Source organism: Bos taurus, chromosome X (assembly GCF_002263795.3).
Source record: "Bos taurus isolate L1 Dominette 01449 registration number 42190680 breed Hereford chromosome X, ARS-UCD2.0, whole genome shotgun sequence".
NCBI classification, from domain to species: domain Eukaryota; kingdom Metazoa; phylum Chordata; class Mammalia; order Artiodactyla; family Bovidae; genus Bos; species Bos taurus.
The window spans coordinates 137,179,931-137,197,269 of record NC_037357.1 but is presented as its reverse complement, the minus strand read 5'-3'; the positions used below and the strand labels follow the sequence as shown (position 1 = coordinate 137,197,269).

Below are 17,339 nucleotides of genomic sequence, written 5' to 3'. Positions count from 1 at the left end.
GCAAGAAAGACTCTAGAGGTAAAACGCACGTGGATACTCTGTGGCCAAAGTTTAGACGGTTACTGATTAGGATAAGCACCAAGCAGGATCCCACACTGGGAGCACAATGTTAATCACCAAGCCTCAATCAAAATATTGACAGCCTTAAGGAAGCAGAAGAGAAGCCAGCAACAGGGGGAAAAGATATTGGCACATCACTATCTGAAAAGGGACTCATATCCAGAATATCTTAAAAACCTACAAACTTCATAAAAAATAAAACCTTAATAAACTCAGGAATGAACAAATGACTTGCAGAGACACTTCACAAAGAGAATTGACAAGTGGCAGCCGCCCCTCTGTATTCATTCAGGAAATGGAAATCTCACCTGTAGCTGCATTCCACCACACACTTATCATACCATCTAAACTGAACACAGCTGGGCACACTGAACGCTGGCAAGGACACAGCAACGGCAATCCTCGTCTCCCGCTGGCAGGAATCAAGACGCAGGATGCACTGAGACCCAGCAGTTCCACCTCTACGTGACGACCCAGCAGACGAGCAGCTTAGTTCCTTAGAAAACCTGTCTATGAGCATGTATCCATCAACACTGCAAAGAATAAGAGTGGGACATACCCTGAAGACACTATGCGGGGCCAATGGGAATACAAAAATACAGGTATTTACTCAAACGTACACGCTGAGGGAAATAAGCCAGAAACACACACACAGATTCAATGTTTGAAAAATTCTAAAGAATATCAATTAACCTATTGTGCCAGAAAACTGAGGAGTGGGTTCCCAAGTCTGGGCTGGGGGAGGTGGTTGAAAAGGGCAGGAGTAAGTATGACCAGGGAGCCCAAGGATAGTTTTGAAGCTGAAAGATATACACAGATACTAACCGGGAAAAGCTTTCACAGCTCTATTCATCCGAAGTTTATCAACTGTACAATCTGAAATATGTGAGTTTTTGTTGTGTATCAGTTACATCTCAACCAAGAGTTTTAAAAACTCTTCTTTCAGTTCAGCTATAGAGTTCAGTTCAGTAACACAGGTCTAGTTCAATTTCTGTATTTTACAGCTCTAATCAGGATCCATGCATTTACTTTTTTATTACCACGATCATCATTTCTTCTACTAAGGGATTCTGGCCCACAGTGGTAGACATAATGGTCATCTGAGTTAAATTCACCCATTCCAGTGCATTTTACTTCATTGATTCCTCAAATGTCAATGTTCACTCTTGCCATCTCGTTTGACCACTTCCAATTGGACTTGATTCATGGACCTAACATTCCAGGTTCCTACGCAATATTGCTCTTTACAGCATCAAACCTTACTTCCATCACCAGTCACATCCACAACTGGGTGTTGGTTTTGCTTTGGCTCCATCTCTTCATTCTTTCTGGAGTTATTTCTCCACTAATCTCCAGTAGCATAAATATGATCTCCAGTAGCATAAATTGGGCACCTACCAACCTGGGGAGTTCAGCTTTCAGTGTCATATCTTTTTGCCTTTTCATACTGTTCATGGGGTTCTCAAGGCAGGAATACTGAAGTGGTTTGCCAAATGGCAACTCATTCCACTACTCTTGCCTGGAGAATCCCATGGAGGGAGGAGCCTGGTAGGCTACAGTCCATGGGGTCGCAAAGAGTCAGACACAACTGAGCAACTTCACTTTCACTTTTCTCCAGTAGACCACATTTTGTCAGAACTCTCCACCATGATCCGTCCGTCTTGGATGGCCCTACACACCGTGGCTCATAGTTACATTGAGTTAGACAAGGCTGTGGTCCATGCGACTAGATTGGTTAGTTTTCTGTGATGATGGTTTTCAGTTTGTCTGCCCTCTGATGGAGAAGGGTAAGCTTCCTGATGGGAGAGACTGACTGAGGGGGATCCTGGGTCTTGTTCTGATGGGGGGGGGGGGCATGCTCAGTGAACCTTTTATCCAGTTTCTGTTGATGGGTGGAGCTGTGTTCCCTCCATGCTATTTACCTGGGGCCAAACTGTGGTGGAGATAATGAAGAAAATGGTGACCTCCCTCAAAAGATCCCACGTATGCACTGCTACAGTCCATGCCCCCAACCCTGCAGCAGGCCAACACTGACCCACACCGTTGCCAGAGACTCCCAGACACCCACAGGCATGTCTCCTATGGAGTCAATGTTCATTTCTCTTGAGTCCCGGTGCACAAGGTTCTGTTGTGTCCTCTGAGTCTATTTCCTAGTCCTATGTAAGTTTTGTCTTCTCTATTGTGGGGTTAATGCCGACCTCCTCCAAGAGGATTAATGCCACACCCATACCCAGAGTCCCTGACCCTGTGGCTGACCACTGCCGAACCCACGGGCCAAACTATGGTGGCTTCCCTGGTGGCTCAGATGGTAAATAATCGGCCTGCAATGCTGGAGACCGAGGTTCGATCCCTGGGTCGGGAAGATCCCCTGGAGAAGGAAACGGCAACCCACACCAGTACGCCTGCCTGGAAAATTCCATGGACTGAGGAGCCTGGTGGGCTATAGTCCATGGGGTCCCAAACAGTCAGATATGACTGACTGGCTTCACTTCACTTCACTCAAACTATGGTGGAGGTAATGAAGGTAATGGTAAACTCCCTTAAAAGATCCCAGGCATGCACTGCTACAGTCTATGCTCCCAACCCTGCAGCAGGCCAACACTGACTCATGCCTTCCCCAGAGACTCCCAGACACCCACAGGCAAGTCTCCTGTGGGGTCACTGTTCATTTCTCCTTGGTCCTGGTGAACAAGATTCTATTGTATCCTCTGAGTCTATTTCCCAGTCTTTGTAAGTTCTGGCTTCTCTATAGTGGGGTTAATGGCGACCTCCTCCAAGAGGATTTATGCCACAGCCACACCCAGAGCCCCTGTCCCTGCGGTGGACCACAGCTGACATGTACCTCCACAGGAGATGCTCAAATACAGTTCTGTCTAAGTCTCGGTGGGATGTCTGGGTCCTGGTGAGCACAAGGTTTGTTTGGGCCCTCTGAGAGTCTCTGGCAGGAACAGGGTTTGATTCTAAGTGCGAACTTGCCCGACCTGCTGTCTTGCCATCTTAGAAGAAATTGAGTAGCCATCATCGTCAACAAGAGAGTTGTAAATGAAGTACTTGGATGCAGTTCAAAAACAACAAAATGATTTCTGTTCGTTTCCAAGGCAAACCATTCAAATTCATGGTAATCCAAGTCTATGCACCAACCTGTAATGCTGAAGAGGCTGAAGTTGAACAGTTCAAAGAAGACCTAAAAGACCTTCAAGAATTAACATCCCCAAAAGATCTCCTTTTCATTATGGGGGACTGGAATGCAAAAGTAGGAAGTCAAGAAACACCTGGAGTAACAGGCAAATTTGGCCTTGGAATATGGAATGAATCAGGGCAAAGGCTAATAGAGTTCTGCCAAGAGAATGTACTGGTCATAGCAAACACCCTCTTCCAACAACACAACAGAAGACTCGACACATGGACATCACCAGATGGTCAACAACAATATCAGATTGACTATATTCTTTGCAACCAAAGATGGAGAAGTTCTATACAGTCAGCAAAAATAAGACTGGGAGAGGACTCTGGCTCAGATCATGAACTCCTTATTGCCAAATTCAGACTTAAAATGAAGAAAGTAGGGAAAACCACTAGACCATTCAGGTATGAGATAAATCAAATCCCTTATGATTATACAGGGGAAGTGAGAAATACATTTAAGGGACTAGATGAGACAGACAGAGTGCCTGATGAACAATGGACGAGGTCTGTGACATTGTACAGGAGACAGGAGGCAAGACCATTCTCAAGAAAAAGAAATGCAAAAAAGCAAAATGGCTGTCTGAGGAAGCCTTACAAATAGCTGTGAAAAGAAGAGAAGCCTAAAGCAAAGGAGAAGAGGAAAGATATACCCATTTGAATGCAGAGTTCCAAAGAATAGCAAGAAGAGATAAGAAAGCCTTCCTCAATGATCAATGTAAAGAAATGGAGGAAAACAGTAGAATGGGAAAGACTAGAGATCTCTTCAAGAAAATTAGAGATACTAAGGGAACATTTCATGCAAACATGGGCTCAATAAAGGCAGAAATGATATGGACCCAACACAAGCAGAAGATTTTAAGATGACTTGCCAAGAATACACAGAAGAACTGTACAAAAAAGATCTTCAGTTCAGTTCAGTTCAGTTGCTTAGTTGTGTCCAACTCTTTGCAACCCCATGAATTGCAGCCCACCAAGCCTCCCTGTCCATCACCAACTCCCGGAGTTCACCCAGACTCACGTCCATCCAGTCAGTGATGCCATCCAGCCATCTCATCCTCTGTCGTCCCCTTTTCCTCCTGCCCCCAATCCTTCCCAGCATCAGAGTCTCTTCCAATGAGTCAACTCTTCACATGAGGTGGCCAAAGTACTGGAGTTTCAGCTTTAGCATCATTCCTTCCAAAGAAATTCCCAGGGCTGGTCTCCTTCAGAATGGACTGGTTGGATCTCCTTGCAGTCCAAGGGACTCTCAAGAGTCTTCTCCACCACCACAGTTCAAAAGCATCAATTCTTTGGCGCTCAGCCTTCTTCACAGTCCAACTCTCACATCCATACATGACCACTGGAAAAACCATAGCCTTGACTAGACGAACCTTTGTTGGCAAAGTAATGTCTCTCCTTTTGAATATGCTATCTAGGTTGGTCATAACTTTCCTTCCAAGGAGTAAGCGTCTTTTAATTTCATGGCTTCAGTTACCATCTGCAGTGATTTTGGAGTCCAAAAAAATAAAGTCTGACACTGTTTCCCCATCTATTTCCCATGTAGTCCCAGATAATCACGATGGTGTGATCACTCACCTAGAGCCAGACAACTGGGAATGTGAAGTCAAGTAGGATTTAGGAAACATCACTATGAATAAAACCAGTGGAGGTGATGGAATTCCAGTTGAGCTATTTCAAATCCTAAAAGAAGATGCTCAACATTCATAAAACTAAGATCATGGCATCTGGTCCCATCACTTCATGGAAAATAGATGGGGATACAGTGGTAACAGTGGCTGACTTTATTTTTCTGGGCTCCAAAATCACTGCAGATGGTAACTGCAGCCATGAAATTAAAAGACGCTTACTCCTTGGAAGGAAAGTTATGACCAACCTATATAGCATACTAAAAAGCAGAGACATTACTTTGCCAAAAAACGTCGGTCTAGTCGAGGCTATGGTTTTTCCAGTGGTCATGTATGGATGTGAGTTGGACTGTGAAGAAGGCTGAGCACCAAAGAATTGATGCTTTTGAACTATGGTGTTGGAGAAGACTCTTGAGAGGCCCTTGGACTGCAAGGTGATCCAACCAGTCCATCCTAAAGAAGATCAGTCCTGGGTGTTCATTGGAAGGACTGATGCTAAAGGTGAAACTCCAATACTTTGGACACCTCCTGCAAAGAGTTGACTCATTGGAAAAGACCCTGATGCTGGGAGGGATTGGGGGGCAGGAGGAGAAGAGGACGACAGAGGATGAGATGGCTGGATGCCATCATCGACTCAATGGACATGATTGTGAGTAAACTCCGGGAGTTGGTGATGGACAGGGAGGCCTGGCATGCTGCAATTCATGGAGTCTCAAAGAGTCGGACACAAATGAGCAACTGAACTGAACTGAACTTACACAGCATATTAAAAAGCAGAGACATTACTTCGCCAACTGTCTGTCTAGTCAAGGCTATGGTTTTTCCAGTAGTTATGTATGTATGTGAAAGTTGGACTAAAAATAAACCTGAGTGCTGAAGAACTGATGGTTTTGAACTGTGGTGTTGGAAAAGACTCTTGAGAGTCCCTTGGACTGCAAGGAAATCCAACCAGTCCATCCTAAAGGAAATCAGTCCTAAATGTTCATTTGAGGAACTGATGCTGAAGCTGAAACTCCAATACTTTGGCCACCTGATGCGATAAGCTGACTCATCTCAAAAGACCCTGATGCTGGGAAAGATTAAGGGCAGGAGAAGAAGGGGACAACAGAGGATGAGATGGTTGGAAAGTATCACCGACTCAATGGACATGGGTTTCAATAAACTCCCAGAGTTGGTGATGGACAGGGAGGCCTGGCATGCTGCAGTCCATGGGGTCGCAGAGAGTCGGACATGACTGAGCGACTGAAGTGAACTGATGATCATCATAGTGCTGGTGTCATCCTGGGAGCAAACTGCCCAAGACAGTGTCATTTAGAGAGTGGCTGCCCATAGGTTCTTTAATCTAGTTTGCCTAATGCATCAACAGGCAGGAGGATGGTTGAAAGAAGCTGGATCTCAGGGTCAGGGGCTGCATGTAAGGCAGAAATCTCAGACACTGCACTGACTGTAGCTTATAACCTAAAGGAAAAATTAAATTGGAGAGACAAATTTGGGAGGGATCCCTGAGTGGGGTACAAGATGAAAACTGGCTCCTGTTGAAAATGTTTCATTAAAATTAGATAAAATATATAAGGAAACCATGGTGATGATGGTTTAGTCACTAAGTCATGTCCAACACTTGTGACCCCAGGGACGGTAGCCCGCTAGACTCCTGTTTCCATGAGACTCTCCAGGTAAGAACACTGAATTTGGCTGCTATTTCCTTCTCCAGGGGATCTTCCCAACACAAGGATGGAATCTGCACTCATGTCTTGCATTGGCAGGTGGGTTCTTTACGACTAGCACCACCTGGGAAGCTCAAAGAAGCATAGGAAGTATATGCAATAATTCAGTTCAGTCGCTCAGTCATATCCGACTCTTTGCAGCACCATGGATTGCAACTAGCCAGGCTTCCCAGTCTTCATCATCTCCTGGAGTTTGCTCAAACTCATGTCCATTGAGTTGGCGATGCCATCGTCTGTCATCCCCTTCTCTCCCACCTTCAATCTTTCCCAGCATTAGGGTCTCTTCCAATGAATCAGTTCTTCACATCAGGTGGCCAAATTATTAGAGTTTCACCCTCAACATCAGTTCTTCCAATGTATATTCAGGACTAATTTCCCTTAGGTTTGACTGGTTGGATCCCCTTGCAGGCCAAGGGACTCTCAAGAGTCTTCTCCAGCACCACAGTTCAAAAGCATCAATTCTTCAGTGCTCAGCCATCTCTATGGTCCAACTCTCACATCTATACATGACTACTGGAAAAACCATAGCTCTTAGTAGACAGACCTTTGTTGGCAAAGTAATGTCTGTGCTTTTCAATATGCTGTCTAGCTTGGTCATAGCTTTTTCTTCCAAAGAGCAAGCGTCTTTTAATTTCATGGCTGCAGTCACCATCTGCAGTGATTTTGGAGCCCAAGAAAATAAAGTCTCTCACTGTTTCCATTGTTTCCCCTCTATTTGCCATGATGTGTTGGGACCAGATGCTGTGATCTTAGTTTTTTGAAGGTTGAGTTTTAAGACAGGTTTTTTACTCTTCTCTTTCACCTTCATCAAGAGGCTCTTTAGTTTCTCTCATTTTCTGCCATATGTGTGGTGTCTTCTCCATATCTGAGGTTATTGATATTTCTCCCGGCAATCTGGATTCCAGTTTGTGGTTCATCCAGCCCAGGTTTTCACATAATGTACACTGCATGTAAGATAAATCAGCAGGGTGACAATATACAGCCTTGACGTACTCCTTTCCCAACTTGCAATCAGTCTGTTGTTCTACGTCTGGTTCTAACTGTTGCTTCTTGACCTGCATACAGATTTCTCCAGAGGCAGGACAGGTGGTCTGGTATTCCCATCTCTTGAAGAATTTTCCACATTTTGTTGTGATCCACATAGTCAAAGTCTTTGGCATAGTCAATAAAGCAGAAGTAGATGGACTTACTACCTGTAGCTCAAACAGTAAAGAACCTTCCTGCAATGCAGGAGACCAGAGATCAATCCCTGGGTTGGGAAGTTCTTCTGGCAAAGGGAATGGCAATCCACTCCAGTATTCTTGGCTGGAGAATTCCATGGACAGAGAAGCCTGGTGGGCTACAGTCTGTGGGGTCACAAAGAGTCAGACACGACTGAGCAACTAACCCACATACACAGATGCTTTTCTGGATCCCACTTGCCGTCTGGATGATCAAATGTTGGCAATTTGATTTCTTGTTCCTCTGCCTTTTCTAAATTCAGCTTGAACATCTATGTATGTATATACACACAGACGTACCTGTGTATATCCATACACAAATCAGTGGAATACTTGGCAACCATTAATATGTGAAGTTTAGAGCAATGTGGATGGACATTAGGGTATTATGCTAAGTGAATTAAGTCAGATGGAGAAAGACAAGTACTGTATGATATCATGGCAAACGACTGTGACAGTTCATGACTCTGTGAATGATAATTACGTTTTTTATAAACCTACAGAAAAATAAGATGAAGAAAAAATAAAAGAATGGATAGCCAAAGTGTTGCATTCCACTTACATGTGCAAAATAAAAAATGAAACAAACTCCAGAACATAACAAAAAAAGATACAGAGAAGAAACCAGTCGTGACCAGTGGGGTGAAGGAAAGTGGTAGGTTCAGACAGGAGGAGTGGAATAAGAGGTAGAAACTACCATGTTAAAATAAATAATGTATAAATATATACTGTACAACATGGGCAATAAAAAAGCCTATGTACTTGTAACTTCAAAAGGAGCAATAAAATTATGAATACCTATATGGTATAAAGTGAAAGTGAAGTCGCTCAGTCGTGTCTGACTCTTTGTGACCCCGTGGACTGTAGCCCACCAGGCTCCTCTGTCTATGGGATTCTCCAGGCAAGGATACTGGAGTGGGTTGCCATTTCCTTCTCCACTATATGGTATACCTGTAACAAAAAATACTGTACATCAACTATATTTCAATTTCAATATAAAAAAATGCAGACCCTTCTGAGGAAGGCCCTGATAACTGATTCCTTGTAGAGACAACTCATATTTATCTTCTTAAACCGGACAGTGTCATCTGTACTTTTAGAAATTAAGCTTAAATAGACCTCTTCAATGTGAAAGAAATAACACAGAGGTTGAGGATATGTGTCCTGGACTCTTGGATGATGGACAAGAATATAAACACTGTCCTGGAAATACCTCAAGTGTTCTGTGATTTCTGATTTACTCTTAAGACTTAATGTCCAGATCCACTTCAACTTCTCTAAAAATAAATATCTGTATAAGAACCACAGAAAACCACAAAAAAAGCTCAGCTGCCATCCAGGATATGGGAAGATGACGTCTATGTAGCCACATCGGATGATTAACCATTGTTTGATGATCGTGTATTCTGCCAAGAGACGTATCCTTTAAAAAGTGCAACCAATTCACAACCTCTCCAACAGCTGGGATAGGCTCAGCTTCCTAATAGGACTACGAGAATCCCAAGATGAAGGCCGTGTTCCTGACTCTCCTCTTTGGACTGGTTTGCACTGCCCAGGAAACTCCAGCTGAGATAGACCCCTCAAAGGTATGCAGAATGAGGTCATCTCCTAGAAGGTCTTGCTTGTTTGAGTGTGTGTGAGTGTGTGTGTGTGTGTGTGTGTGGTTGTTTTTGTGTAGATGTAAGAGATAAACTCATTTATATGTATGAACAGATTGTATACATACCGGGGTCCATGTAACTACCTGATAAAAATACAACCATTTGTCTATCCGGTCTTTTTATTTTTTCTTCATCTTATTAGTCTATAGGCTAAAAAAAAAAAAAAAAAAACGAATTTAATATGCTATCATTCAGAGAGTCATGGCCAATCATGACATGTTTTATTTAAAAAAAAAACCCTGAATTCTATGCTTTCTGCTCGAATAGGAATCATGAATTCATGACATGGTATTCAACAAGATAGGGGGTAGAACTCTGCTTAATGAGGTTGAATTTACTTCTCTTCTGTGTGAAACGCAGAAGCAAAGGTGGTGCTGTGTACTGGTAAGTAAGCAAAAGAGATATTGACTGATGCTTAAGGAGACCTTCCTTCTTAGATTCCAGGAGAGTGGCGCATCATTTACGCAGCTGCAGATAACAAGGATAAGATTGTGGAAGGAGGCCCACTGAGGAATTACTATCGTCGGATTGAATGTATCAATGACTGTGAATCCCTCTCCATTACATTTTATCTCAAGTAAGCACAATCCTCCTTAATGGAAAGCAAGGAGACTGCTGACTCTGGAGATGGGGTCCGGGCTCCAACATGCAGTGAAGGGTGTGGGTAATGGCTGTGAAGTTGAGGGTGCGAACTCTATTCAAGGGTGTCCTCAAGCACTGGGAAATAGATGGTGAGAAGGAATGTCTTGTCTGTTGGTTTTTCAGGGACCAGGGCACATGCCTGTTGCTCACAGAAGTGGCAAAGAGACAAGAAGGATATGTGTACGTCCTAGAATGTGAGTATTCCAGCTTTTCCGATGGGCTGTCTTCCCAAAACCATGCAACGTGTTCAGCTGGATAACCTCGGTTCCATCAAAGACAACCAGATGTCTGGATGGGTGGACTGCTTCCTCTACTCATTACCAATGCAATCTTGGAAAAGCCATTTAAGTTTTCAGGAATTAATTCTGTCCCACAACACCAGCATGAGGTTCAAGGGTGGAATGTGGCCATTGATGGTCTCTGAGAAAAAGCCACAGAACGGTGACTATACATGTTCCCTGGGAGTGGTGAAGCACATAAGATTATATATATATATATATATACACACACACACACACACACACACATACACACACACATATACATACACATATATACATATATATATTACTATCTTAAGATTACAAAGACTCTTTCAAAGTTGTTTCTATCTTTTATTTCATCTACATGATCAAATTTGCTTAAAATGAAGAAATTTCTTAAATATTAAATTTCTTTATTAGTAAGTACAATAAGTAGGACATGATTAATTTAAGGCCCCAAAATGAGAACAGCTAAAACAAGAGCTCTGCAGTGTAGGAGACCCAGGTTTTATCCCTGGGTTGGGAAGTACCCTGGAGATGGAAATGACTACCCACTCTAGTATTCTTGCCTGGAGAATCCCACGGACAGGGGAGTCTGATGGGTGACAGGCCGAGGTTCACGGACGTCAGACATGACTGGCTGATTTTCACTTCGCTTTGAAACAAGAGCGAAAATTTCAACGAATTTTTACATACCTTGAAGGTGAGTTTAGCATAGACTTCTATCCCTACAGTTTGAAATAACAAGAAATATTTCTCAAATGTAATATCAATGCATAAGTTGAAAGCAACACTCACAGATTTCTATCTCTGTAGCTGAAAATAACAAGAAATGATCCTCAAATATTAATATCAACACTGTGACATTACATTAAGTGATCCAATGTTTCATTTTCATTGAGAACATATACAACAGAGCACTCTAATCTTGGTCTGATGCAACTATTTTAATTTCGAATGTGGACATGCAGCCACAGGATCTAATCTGCAATCGTTAAAGAGTATATATGTCCAACATGAGGCAGTTACTTGTATCTTGTACCTCTTTTGTTAGCTCTTAGGCTAGGAAATAACTCTGGATTATGTAGTAACTTTCATTTTACTAAGGTTCATCTAATTTTTTAGACTTGCTTTCTAACCATGATTGTACTTGCAAATTGGGTCACAAAATTTCTGAAAGTATAACAGTCAGCTCTTGTGAGCGGGTACGAGATGGCTAAGGTTCAAAATATACTATAGTTGCAACAAGCAACTTTGCCATCATCCATAGAGTGCTAGAAGACTGAAAGTCTTGATGATCGTCAGGAGAGGGGGGGTGTGGAAAGAGATCTCCTACTTCACTCGCTCTCTTAAAGATTCTAACAATACACCACTAGAAATGTCATTGAGACAGAGTTTACCATCAGAGGGAAAACAGACAATAGAGAGCGTGAGAAGAATAAAACATGTTCAACTGAAAAGGAAAGAAGTTCATCATACTGAGGCTTGATTTTTTTTTTTTCTGTCACAGTTTACGGTACCAATACTTTGGAAGTGATTCATGTGTCAGAAAACATGCTGGTAACTTATGTTGAAAATTATGATGGGGAGAGGATCACAAAAATGACTGAAGGCCTTGGTAAGTACTGTAGCTTATGTAGATGAGCTCCTATGATCAGTACTTTTACACTAAGGAGAGAGGTACAGACACCTTATGATAGGGCTTCACTGGTGGCTCAGATGGTAAAGAACCCACACCCAGTGTGGGAGACCTGGGTTTGATCCCTGGGTAGGGAAGATCCCATGAAGGAGGGCATAACAACCCACTCCAGTATTCTTGCCTAGAAAATCCCCATGGACAGAGGAGCCTGGTGGGCTACAGTCCATGTGTTAACACACAGCTCACAGGCTATGATGCAGAGCAGTATCTATTGTCCTTTGGGAGGAACTACAGGTCCTTGTCTTTACTTTATGACTACATTATTATTACTTGGTCTCTTTTGACTGTTTTCCTTTGCTTTTCCACATTCTCATTTCTCTGATTAAACTTATTCTTTGACTTAAATATTTCACAGTCAAAAGGCAGGCCAAAGACAGGGTGGGCAAGGAACACAGGGTCCCGTTCCATCTCACTAGGATTAGTGTGGTTTTGAAACTTCCCCATTATTCCCACACCCATTCATTTCATAAGGGTTCATGAAAACCCCAGGGATGCACTTCTAGAATGTAGACAAAGTGGACAGGAAGAGATGGAGTTGGAAGAAAGTCTGAGTCTCAGACCTGCCATGACCTTCTTTGATGTCCCATGAAAGATTGCATCTCACAGGGGGATGTTTAAGGTCTCAGCTGAATGACTAGTAGTTCCCTGAGTAGTTCTCTGAGCTGGAATGTGATAACGTGCTAACTATGTGGACTCTACCCCCATGGACACATCTGAAGACCTGTGTGTACACTCGGGCATCTCTGTAAATAACTGTCTGGAGAGCAGGCTTTAGGTGATGGTGGAAGGCAGCGGTGTTGGTGAGACTTCCCGATCACTACAGTTAGGAGTCAGGTGACTCTCTACCACCCATAACGGATTCTAACACACACCTCTTCTGCCCTGTCTGCTATGAAATCCAGCCAAAGGAACCAGTTTCACTCCAGAAGAACTTGAGAAGTATCAGCAGCTGAACAGTGAGAGGGGGGTTCCAAATGAAAATATAGAAAATCTCATCAAAACAGGTAAAGCCCCAGACGGTGACAGGTTTCCGAAATGAAAACACATCACTAGAACCTTCCGTTCAAACTACCTATTGGCAGAGATATCTTTAATAAGAGCTGTATTGAAATAATACAGCTTTGAAATATAGGCATGTCAATGGTCATTTTCCCTCTTATGCATTCTCTTTCACAGACAATTGTCCTCCATAAGAACAGTGCAGAGCGGTTGGGTGAGTAGAAATATGACGCATACAACACATTTTTTTTCCTCAGGAGGTTAACACTTTGGGGGAGGGGGGTTCTACTGCTTTAAGAATGGGATACATATACAATGGAATACTACTCAGCCAAGAAAAAGAATGAAAAATGCCATTTGCAGCAACATGAATGGAGTTAGAGATGCGGCTACTAAGTAAAGTTACTCAGAAAGAGAAAGGCAAATATCATATGCCATCACTTCCGTGTGGACTCTAAAATATGATTCGATTGAACCAATAAAACACAGAGACAGACTCAAACACAGACAAAATTAACGGTTACCAAAGGGGAAGCAGGCAAGCGGTAAATTCCAAGTTTGAGATGAGCAGATACACACTAAAATATATAAAATAAACAACAGAGACCAACTAGAGAGAATAGGGAAGTATACTGAGCGTCTTCCAATAACTTTTAAGAAGACGAATGAAAAAAGGGATACATTTACCTACACATATATGTAAGTGAGGGCTTCCCAGATGACTCAGAGTTCCAGAATCTGCCTGCCAATGCAGGAGACACAGGAAATGTGAATTTATCCCTGGGTCAGAAGATCCTTCAAATAGGAAATGGCACCCCATGCCAGTATACTTGACAGGAAATTCCAACTAACAGAGGGATCTGGGAAGCTACAGTCCATACTGTCACAGAAGAGTGGGAACAAGATAACGAGAAAGCAGCAGCAAATATATAAATGAATCACTTTGCTCTATACCTGAATCTAACACAACACTGAACATCAACTACATTTCAATAAAAATTAATTTAAAAAAAAGAATGGGATGACAAAACCCTTCACCTTGCCAAGTGTCCAAGGGTTGGGCTTCCTTAGTCTTTGGATGAGAATAGCTAAATCCTGACATTGATGTAGAAGCCACAGTGAGATGCTTTAAGGACAATGGAGGTGGTGTGAAGGCCTGAGCTGTGAGTTATGATGATCGCTGGGGAATCCCTCTGTGAACGAAGGAGCTTACAGCCACAAAACATGCATGATGATAAATGAGACTACAGAAGATGTCAGTGGCACAGGTCACACAGCATATCATCTCCTGTATCTCAAAGAGCTGTGAATACCTAACTTAGTGTCTCTCGATAGCAGACCTGATACCAGACTGCTCACAGCTAGTTTCACCAGGTGGTAATTCTACAAAACCCCCAGGGGTACACACACAGAGGAACTTCTGTGAAATGGGTCTTGTAGGAAAATTTCCCCACTGCTTCCAGCAGCAACTGCTTCTATCATGCTCCAGACAATATCATATTAATGCTAATCAGCTCAACAATGTTTTACTTTTTTTTCATGTAAAAAGAAAAAAAAAAAAAAACGAAGCAAGAATAGAGGAGCATGAAAGCACGAATGTGCCCCAATCATCCATATGAAGATGGTAGACCTTTTCCTCGAAATCATCATTTCTTCTCTCCCAGGAAATCATGACCCTGAACCCATGGCTTTCCAACTATGAATGTCCTTGGCTCTTGCTAATGTTACTGGATTCCTAAACTGATCAATAAATTGATTAAAGCACATATGTGTAGTAAACAACGGTTCTGTATTTGCAAATACTCAAAACTTGTAAATTCAACCATGCAGAAAGTTGAGTGTACAACGAAGGAGGAAATAACTCTGTTTACCATGCATGGTGTGAATCCTGCCAGTGTTTCTGTGAGATGAGAGAATAAACCACTGAAGGTAGTTTTATATGGTGAAATGAGGTTCCAATCAGTTGTCACATGAGAAATGGGATTGGTTTTCAGATACCTTATTCTGACCTGTCCTAAGTGGAACCTGAAAGCAACTCAATGATGGTGTCAAGCAGTGTTCATCTGCTGTGGGGTTGCAGGAGGCGGTCAGGATGTTGCAGAATGAAGTCTTACATGGCTTCCAGGGGGCACGGTAGTAAAAAATACACCTAGCAATGTAGGAGATGCAAGAGATGCAGATTCAATCCCTGGGTCAAGAAGATGCCCTGAAGAAGGTAATGGAAACCCACTCCAGTATTCTTGCCTTGAGAATCTATGAACAGAGGAGTCTGGCAGGCTACAGTCCATGGAGTCGCTAGAGTCAGCCACGATTTATGAACTGAGCACACACACATACAACCAAAGTGAACAGTGTTTACTAAAGAAAGGGCAGTGATGGTATTTACAAAGCACAGGGTCTGTGATGTCCGACTACAGTGGGGGCTACTCTCCATCTCAAACCCCAAAAGCAGACACTTTGATGCTGATGCAATGCAGGTGCAGAGTTACCTACAGCTCTGCACAGAAGTTGCTCATCAGATATTTTTCAAAGTAATAGTCATTGATTGGTGCCAACTGATGGGCAAAAGAAGCATCATGGGTGTCCTGTAGGTCATGCCAGTGGACCAGACAACACACCAGGAAAAATGCGTAAGGGAGGTGAAAAATATGACACCATCCTAGACCACTCTGGAGACCTCTGGTTGATTCATGAGGATGTGGAAGGCTGGGTGCACCTGAGCGGCTGTGAAGTGACAGGCAAGACAGAATAGGGCACTGGGCCCGGACCCTGCCAGGGCTCACTGTAAGCTGCGTGCACTCTGAATGCATATTACAAGCACAGCCTGATGTCCAAGATCAAGATACTGGTGTCCGTCGACTTGAGTTGTTGACGGAAAATGCAACAATGGCGGGTTGACGAATAAGCTGTACTCCCTTCGTGGATCACTGCCTTGCATGCTGAAGGGGCTGGCATAACTCAGGGAAGCTATGGGCCATTTCGTGTAGGGCCACCCAAGACAGAGGGGTCATAGTGAAGAGTTCTGACAGAAGGTGATCCACTGGAGGTGGGGCGTGGCTAAGCACTCCAGTATTCTCGCTGTGGGAACCCCATGAACTGTATAAAATGGCAAACACATATGACCCTGAAAGATGAGCCCCCCAGGTTGGAAGGTGTCAATATTGCTACCAGAGCAGTGCAGAGGGCAGCTACTAATAGCCCCCGGGAAGAATGAAGCTACTGCTCACTCAGGTCTCACCCAAGAAAGCCACCTACAACAAGAATTAAAACGAAGAAAGAACAAACGGAGCAGAGGGACTTCCCCAGGGGTCCAGTGGTTCAGAATCCACCTGGCAATGCAGGGAACACACACTGAATCTATATCCTGGAATATCCCACGTGTGTATGATGGCAAAGGCGTGCACTACACAAACTCCGCTCATTCAGAGTCTGAACAAGAGAACCATCACAACAACAAGCCCTCAGCCCATCACTAGGGAGAGGCAGAACACAGCAAGTAAGACCCAGTGTGTGTTGTAAAATTAAAAAAAAAAAAAAAAAAAACCTTTAGCAGAAGTTATAAGAAGTATGACCACTGAGTTACCCACCTTAATACTTTTTTTTCTTAATTTAAATTTATTTATTTTAATTAGAGGCTAATTACAATATTGTATTGGTTTTGCCATACATCAACATGAATCCGCCACGGGTGTACACGTGTTCCCAATCCTGAACCCCCCTCCCTCCTCCCTCCCCATTCCATCCCTCTGGGTCATCCCAGTGCACCAGCCCCAAGCATCCTGTATCTTGCATCGAACCTGGACTGGCGATTCATTTCTTATATGATATTATACATATTTCAATGCCATTCTCCTAAATCATCCCCCCTCTCCCTCTCCCACAGATGCGAGACACCAAAATACTTTTAAAAATTCTCAGGGAAACAGTTGCCGTTTGAATAATGAAAACATTAGGAACCAGGTAGGAAATATGAACCATTAAAAAAATTTTATCTGAAAAATTATTTTCAAGGATCTCCATCCAGTTGACAATATATCAAATCCTGGGGAAGAGGGATCCTCTATCACAAGTGAATTAACTTTAATCAGTGTGGATATACCAACTCTTAAAAGTTGGCAGGAAGATCAGGAACAGGAAGGTAGAGTCAAAGAAAAACCACCACTGTGATTTACATAAGATACAAGTTGACTAATACATCTGTTACTCATTTTACCCCGTATTTGTGTTTGCATGTGTGCGATAAAAACACTTAAAAGTTCT

The 17,339-nt window shown here is 42.9% G+C and overlaps 1 protein-coding gene and 1 long non-coding RNA gene across 4 annotated transcripts in view; one reads left to right on the top strand and one right to left on the bottom strand.

The window, feature by feature from the left end:
* The window catches only part of LOC132344372 (uncharacterized), a 168,726-nt gene that overhangs the window by 78,850 nt on the left and 72,537 nt on the right, over positions 1 to 17,339 (bottom strand). The gene's annotated exons all lie outside the window — the stretch shown is intronic.
* BDA20 (major allergen BDA20) lies at positions 9,032 to 14,844 on the top strand. 2 transcript variants are annotated; one of them, NM_174761.2, is made up of 7 exons: positions 9,303 to 9,401; positions 9,914 to 10,053; positions 10,242 to 10,312; positions 11,892 to 11,999; positions 12,983 to 13,084; positions 13,257 to 13,293; positions 14,631 to 14,844. In NM_174761.2, the coding sequence occupies exons 1-6, from the start codon at positions 9,321 to 9,323 to the stop codon at positions 13,271 to 13,273; spliced, it is 519 nt and encodes a 172-aa protein (NP_777186.1). In that variant the 5' UTR covers positions 9,303 to 9,320; the 3' UTR covers positions 13,274 to 13,293; positions 14,631 to 14,844. The 2 variants fall into 2 exon arrangements, with proteins under 2 accessions (XP_059739275.1, NP_777186.1); XM_059883292.1 differs by lacking the exon at positions 14,631 to 14,844 and having other exon boundaries at positions 9,032 to 9,401; positions 12,983 to 13,293.

What these genes read in the sequence shown, in the direction of transcription:
- BDA20 (XM_059883292.1), top strand. Translation starts at nt 9,321, where the DNA reads ATGAAGGCCGTGTTCCTGACTCTCCTCTTTGGACTGGTTTGCACTGCC. An exon ending in CTGAGATAGACCCCTCAAAG is followed by an intron (nt 9,402 to 9,913) that starts GTATGCAGAATG and finishes CTTCCTTCTTAG; the next exon opens with ATTCCAGGAGAGTGGCGCAT. An exon ending in AAAAATGACTGAAGGCCTTG is followed by an intron (nt 12,000 to 12,982) that starts GTAAGTACTGTA and finishes TATGAAATCCAG; the next exon opens with CCAAAGGAACCAGTTTCACT.